The sequence below is a fragment of the Cinclus cinclus genome, chromosome 20 (assembly GCF_963662255.1).
Source record: "Cinclus cinclus chromosome 20, bCinCin1.1, whole genome shotgun sequence".
Classification (NCBI taxonomy): domain Eukaryota; kingdom Metazoa; phylum Chordata; class Aves; order Passeriformes; family Cinclidae; genus Cinclus; species Cinclus cinclus.
The window spans coordinates 5,725,473-5,731,579 of NC_085065.1; the positions used below are offsets into that span (position 1 = coordinate 5,725,473).

General features: G+C 59.0%; 1 protein-coding gene across 1 annotated transcript; it reads left to right on the forward strand.

Moving 5' to 3' along the window:
* Positions 1-992: 992 nt before the first annotated feature.
* Positions 993-5,372, forward strand: GALK1 (galactokinase 1). Its single transcript, XM_062506251.1, has 8 exons — positions 993-1,157; positions 1,969-2,158; positions 2,474-2,593; positions 3,102-3,237; positions 3,641-3,822; positions 4,035-4,185; positions 4,362-4,524; positions 5,223-5,372. The coding sequence occupies exons 1-8, from the start codon at positions 993-995 to the stop codon at positions 5,292-5,294; spliced, it is 1,179 nt and encodes a 392-aa protein (XP_062362235.1). The 3' UTR covers positions 5,295-5,372.
* Positions 5,373-6,107: the final 735 nt, after the last annotated feature.

Below are 6,107 nucleotides of genomic sequence, written 5' to 3' on the forward strand. Positions count from 1 at the left end.
AGGGTCACTCACGTCGGAGTCCCTTGCGCAGGATGCTCTCCAGCAGCTGGCAGAGCGATACGAGGTGCGGCGAGGTGTCCGTGCAGGGGCCCCCGTCCTCCCGCAGCCGCAGCACCACTCCTGCGGGGAGGACAGAGAGCGGCGGCACCTGTGGGTGCTCGGCCGGGGAAAGGGCAGGGGGCACCCCGGGGACAGCTCTGCACGGCCCCGCCGCGGGGTCCGACACCTCGGCACGGCCCGACCCTTCCCGGCTGCCGCCGCTGCACTGGCCAGGAGCTCGGGAAAACTTCCTCGAAGCCAAGGTCTGGGGCTGGGGAGCCCCAGCGCGGCCCCGCCGTGGCCGGTCAGACCGGTACGGGTGCGCGGCCAAGCGCTACTGGGAGAAGCTCGCACAGGTGCCGGGGGAGGGGGTACGCTCACCTTTAAGAGCGCTCAGCAGCGGCTCTTTCCTGGCCATGGGCTCGTTGTTCCCCAGGGCCAGGTGGTCCCGCGACCGCCGCTGGACGGAAACCGAGAACCGGGAGTGAGCCCCGCCCCAGGAGCGGAGGGAACCTCACACACACACACACACACACACACACACACACACACAGGTGTACGTGTACCCGAACTGAAAGCACAGACACCGATGTACATGGGTGTAACACAGCGACGCGTGTACCTGTTGATCGGTACAGATGTATAAATTCCATACATTGTATCGGCAGAACCCCCATACATGAGACACAAAATGTGCAAAACAGATGCAAACGTATTTATCTCTACGTGCATTAAAACAGGCTTTGGCATACAGATGTATGTGTTACACAGCTTCGGTGCCGGCCCCGCCGCAGGTACACGCGGGGTGTGCGTGGCGGAGCCCTGCCCGAAGGGATGTCCGTGCACGAACAGCAATTCCGAGGACAGGGAGCGGGGGCGGTGCGGGGCCCATCGGGGGCGGTGCGGGGCCCATCGGGGGCGGTGCGGGGCTCCCGGGGCGGCGCAGCTCGGCCATGGCGGAGCCGGTGGATCTCTGTTCATCCCCGCTGCTGGCGGCCGCTCGCCGAGCGCACGAAGCGGCTTTCGGGGGTGCGGCGGTGCTGGCGGCGTGGGCCCCCGGCCGGGTGAACCTCATCGGAGAGCACACCGACTACAACGGCGGCTTCGTGCTGCCCATGGTAAGGGCCGTGCTCCGCCGCCCCGGCCCCGGGCTCTCGCCGTGTCACCCTTCCGGGTCCTCTTGGCATCCGCCGGGAGTCCTCGGCCACCGCCTTGCCACTCCCGTGCCAGGATGTCCCCTCCAGGATACCCCACCCAGCACCCTGGGGGATCCTCCGGGATCCCCTGCCCGGGGCCGTGGGGTTCGGAGCCATCCCTGCTGCAGCCCCCCCTGCAGACCAGCCCTTCACTCGCTTCACGGGGGATGTGAATTCTCTTCCCAACCACCTCTCCGAGAGGCTGAAGCCTTTTTTTCTGCAACCCCGTCAAACAACTCCCCGTTCTCAGAGAGCGATGTTTTTGGTGGCAGAGATGATTCAGAACAGCACGAGCTTCCTTTTCCTTCAGAGCGCCCTTGGCTCAGCGGGGAAGTCCCCACTCAGTCCTAAATCGAACCTACACCTAATTACTGTGAGGCCGAGGAGCGTGGGAGCAGGTCAGCTGAATTCCCTGGCAGGCAAGAAAACTTTCCGAAGCCTCTCCCATTCCTGACGTGGTTACCACTCCTCCGGAGCCCAACAAGCAGCACCCTAAACCAAACTGTGGGGTTGGTTCACAGCATTCAGTGGGAAAACTGACCCTGTGTGTCAATAAAAAGGCAGGAAGTTGAATTCTGTGCCAAGCAGGAGTGTGCAGTGGGGGCTCTGGGGTGTTACAGAGAACACTTGGACGCTCCAGCTGTGGGCTGAAGCAGCCACAGCTGTCCCCTGCCACCCGTGGGGATGCTTCAAGGGGCGCTGCAGGGTCTGAGCTCACCTTCCCCACCCCCAGGCCCTGCAGCTGGGGACGGTGCTGGTGGGATCCCCCACGCAGGACGGGACCATCTCCATCCTCACCACCTCGGCAGAGGCAGACGAGCCCCACAGGGTGCAGTTCCCGGCTCCCCGTCCCGGCAGCTCCCTGAGCCCAGGGCTGCCTCGCTGGGCCAACTACGTCAAGGGCGTCATCCAGCACTACCGGGGTAAGGCCTGGGCAGAGGGGTGGGTCAGAGCCCCCCTTGCAGGGGACTGGTGCTCAGATCCAGTTTTGGGACTGCTCCAAGGGCTCTTCTAGTGTCTGTTTAATCCCACAGCTGTACCAGGACCAGGCTCCAGCAAACTCAATCTCAGCTCCAAAGGTCCCCCCGTGCTTGGGGGGCTGCTGGGTCACACTCTACTGCGGGTCACCCTGTGTTGTGAAATGTTGCACAGGGGTTCCTTGTGTCATTCCCTGTGAGCTCTGGGGCACACTCAGCTCTGCAGGGGCTCATGCCCCCTCCTCCCTTCTCTTTCTGCAGGTGGTCCCTTGCCAGGCTTCAGTGCTGTCATGGCCAGTGACATTCCCCTGGGCGGGGGCCTCTCCAGCTCGGCTGCTCTGGAGGTGGCTACGTACACCTTCCTCCAGCAGCTCTGCCCTGGTAAGGCACAGCTGGTCCTGGGCCCCAGCATCTGTTTCCAGGTGGGAGCTGGGATAAGGGGAGGTGGGGGGGTGCCCTTAGCTAGATCCCACAGGCCTTGGGAAAATGCTTCTGTGAGCTGGTAACAACTCCTCAGCTAGCACTGTCCTGCCTGTGCAGCTCCTCTGGCTCATCCAGCCTGACCTGCCCAGACCTCTAAAATCCATGGACCACTCCTGGGGCCGGCCAGGGGGATGAGAGGAAGTTTCCTTGAGAGCATTCTCTCCCCACCCTAATGCCCCAAAAAATCAAGATACCTGAAACACTAGTGTCAATTTTCACATCCAGCTGGATATGGGGGCCCAGACTGGCATAGATGCCAGGTAGTGATGCAGGAGCAAGTACCTGCAGCTGCAAAACCCCATTCTGTAGGAAAACAACCCTCTACCTCCATGTTTGCTTTCCCTGCTGCCAGGCAAGGGACAAAGTTGCAAGAGCTGCTAACCTGTGTGTCTCTGCTGTGGCACAGATGACGGGGATTTAGTAGCCAAGGCACTGGCATGCCAGAAAGCAGAGCACACGTTTGCTGGGATGCCCTGTGGGATCATGGACCAGTTCATATCTGTGATGGGCAAGGAAGGCCACGCACTGCTCATCGACTGCAGGTCAGGGTCGAGCACTGAGCTCACTGTGCTGTGCCCACCTCTTTGGGCAGCTGGGGATGAGCTGGCCCCTATGGCCATGAACTAAGGGCAGGAGTGCAGGGAGAACTTAACCCTTGAACCCAGCCCAAAACCTCATGGCAGAGCAGCCTACGCTTTAATTCCTCCTTGTCTTGATTCCTCCTCCTGCAACTTTTCTGATACTTGCCTGGGCTGTTTTTCCCACGGTCGTTAGGGTCTATCAATCAACAATAATTGGGAGGGAGTGAAATGCTTGAGTGAAATCCTAAACCATCTGGACTTTGCCTCTGTAGCTCAGGATCTGCCTGCCACGTGGCCCCACTCAGGTGTGTGAGAGCCTGGGCGGGCACAGGGGGGCGGGCACAGGGCTGAGCTGTCCTTGCAGGTCTCTGGAGACCGTCCTTGTCCCTCTGACCGATGCCAGCCTGGCCGTGCTCATCACCAACTCCAACGTGCGGCACACGCTGTCGGGCAGCGAGTACCCCACGCGCCGGCGGCACTGCGAGGAGGCAGCAGCGGCTCTCGGCAAGGCCAGCCTGAGGGATGCCACCCTGGCCGAGCTGGAAGGTGGGGACGGTCCCCCCACCTTCATCTTCGGCCACTCTTTGGGATATCGAGAGCTTGGTGCCCCATGGGCTGAGACCTGGGGCAGGCGCTCATGCAGTGATGGGAGCGTGCTGCAGCCAGAGAAGCTTTGGCACAGGATGGTTGCAGGATGCACCCTTGCAGCATCCTGCAGGCTGTGAGGCTTTGCTGCAGGGACACAAATGTCTCTGCAGAGGCCAGGAGCAGGCTGGGGGATGAGGTGTTCCGGCGGGCCAGGCACGTCATCGGTGAGATAGCCCGGACAGCACAGGCAGCACAGGCACTGCAGCACAGGGACTACAGGACGTTCGGGAGGCTGATGGTGGAGAGCCACAACTCCCTCAGGTGAGGATGACTGAGGATGCTGACAGCCCCTCTAGGCAGAGCTGGGCCAGGATCTGCAGCACCCAGCATCATTGCCATGGCAGTGGCTGCACCAGGACACAAGCTGGAGCTGTTGCTGGTGCAGTGGTTGTCCCTGGGGTGCAGGACAGGGCAGAGCACGGCTCTCCTCTCTCCAGGGATGACTATGAAGTGAGTTGCCCGGAGCTGGATGAGCTGGTTGCAGCAGCCCTGGAAGTCGACGGGGTTTATGGCAGCAGGATGACTGGGGGAGGTTTTGGAGGCTGCACGGTGACACTGCTGGAAGCTGGGGCTGCAGAGAGAGCCCAGCAGCACATCCAGGTATGTGACAGAAAAGCCCCAGGACACTGACTGAAATAGCCCAAGGGAGCACTCAGGAGCACAGCACAGGGACACTGTTGAATTGTCACTCCTGAGCCATTTGGGGTTGGTGGAGCCCATCCAGGGCAATGCAGAGGTAGCCATGAGTGTGTTGATGTCACTAAGCTCTTGCAGGAGTTCAGCACTGTGCCAGTCACAGAGCCCCTGCCCCAGGACCTCACTACAACAAGAAGAGGAATGAAAAGGTCCTGGGGGAGCTTCAGGAAGGCCAAATCCATCTACAGAAAAGTGATCTGAGCTGAGCTTGTTAGTTATAGCCTGGGAAAGATCTCAGTGCCATCACCAGCGTTCCCTAACTCAGCACCTTGGTGTACACAGGAAGCTGGAAATGCCAGCAGAATGGGGGTGTTAGGACATGGGGCCTGTGAACAAGGTACAGCATAATTCTGCTGCTCTGTGAGATCATGGTGCACCTTGTAAAATAGCTGGAGGAGGGAGAAAGAAGGGGCAGAATGGGGGGTCTGAAATGGGGAGAGAACAAAAGAGCTTTGGCCTCTGGCAAAGGTGGGAGAGAGGAAACATGACCAGGAGTTACAGTCCAGTGAAGAATAGAGTGAGGGCCAGCAGGGCTTCTCCCTCCAGCTCTGGCATCCCCCATCCCCAGAACCCCAGCCTTGACTGCTCCTCTTGTTTTTTAGGAGAAATACAGTGGCACAGCCACCTTCTACCTCACCAAGCCCTCGGGAGGAGCAAAGGCTCTGGCCCTGTAGAGGAGTGACCACCACACCTGGGACCCTTGGGCTGGCATTGCCTCCCTCCCCAAGGCTTTCCCAAGGGGACCAGTTTGTTCATCTGCATTGTTTGCCTAATAAAAGCAAAATATTTGCACAGTTGTCCTGTGTCCCTGTAAGCCAAAAGCACTCAGGACTGTTCCTCAGAGGATACTGGTTTAACTCCAGTTTGCACTGGTGTAAGGAGCCAGGAGCAGAGCTGCAGTCACAGGAGGGGATGGCAGTGGAGGAACAGCAGGCACTAACACCTGGTAGAAGCTCCTACTTGGGAATCTGCCTCTGGCCCCTGCCCTGCATCTGCTGCTGATGGAGAACAGTGATGGGGAGGGAGGGATTTTTTTTTTTTTGTTTACTTAAAAAAATCCAACAACAATAAAGAGCAGAATATAGAGAAAATATTTATTGAGTGCAAGAGGAAGCCATCTGATCAAAGACCTGCTCTGGATCCAGCTTGGAAAGGCTGAAACAGCACCAGCTCCAACAATCAGATGAAATAAAAAAAGACAGACCTAGGTTAGTGCATGAGGAAGGCCTGATTCCCTGGAGAGCAGCTGACAGGCCATGCTCTGCTCTTGGAGAACAGGATCATCTTTGGTTAAAATGCTTGGGAAACCCCTTGGTACAGGAGGAGAGAAAATCCCAACCCCACGCAAGAAGGGAACAAGGAGGGAGGCAGCCTCGTGCCACTGGCACTTGCTCAGGAGAAATAAGTGCTTCTTGAAGGCAGAGCAAAACCTCAGGAGCCAAGTTCAAAACTGACCCAGCTCCATCTGCAGTCATGGAGAATCCTGT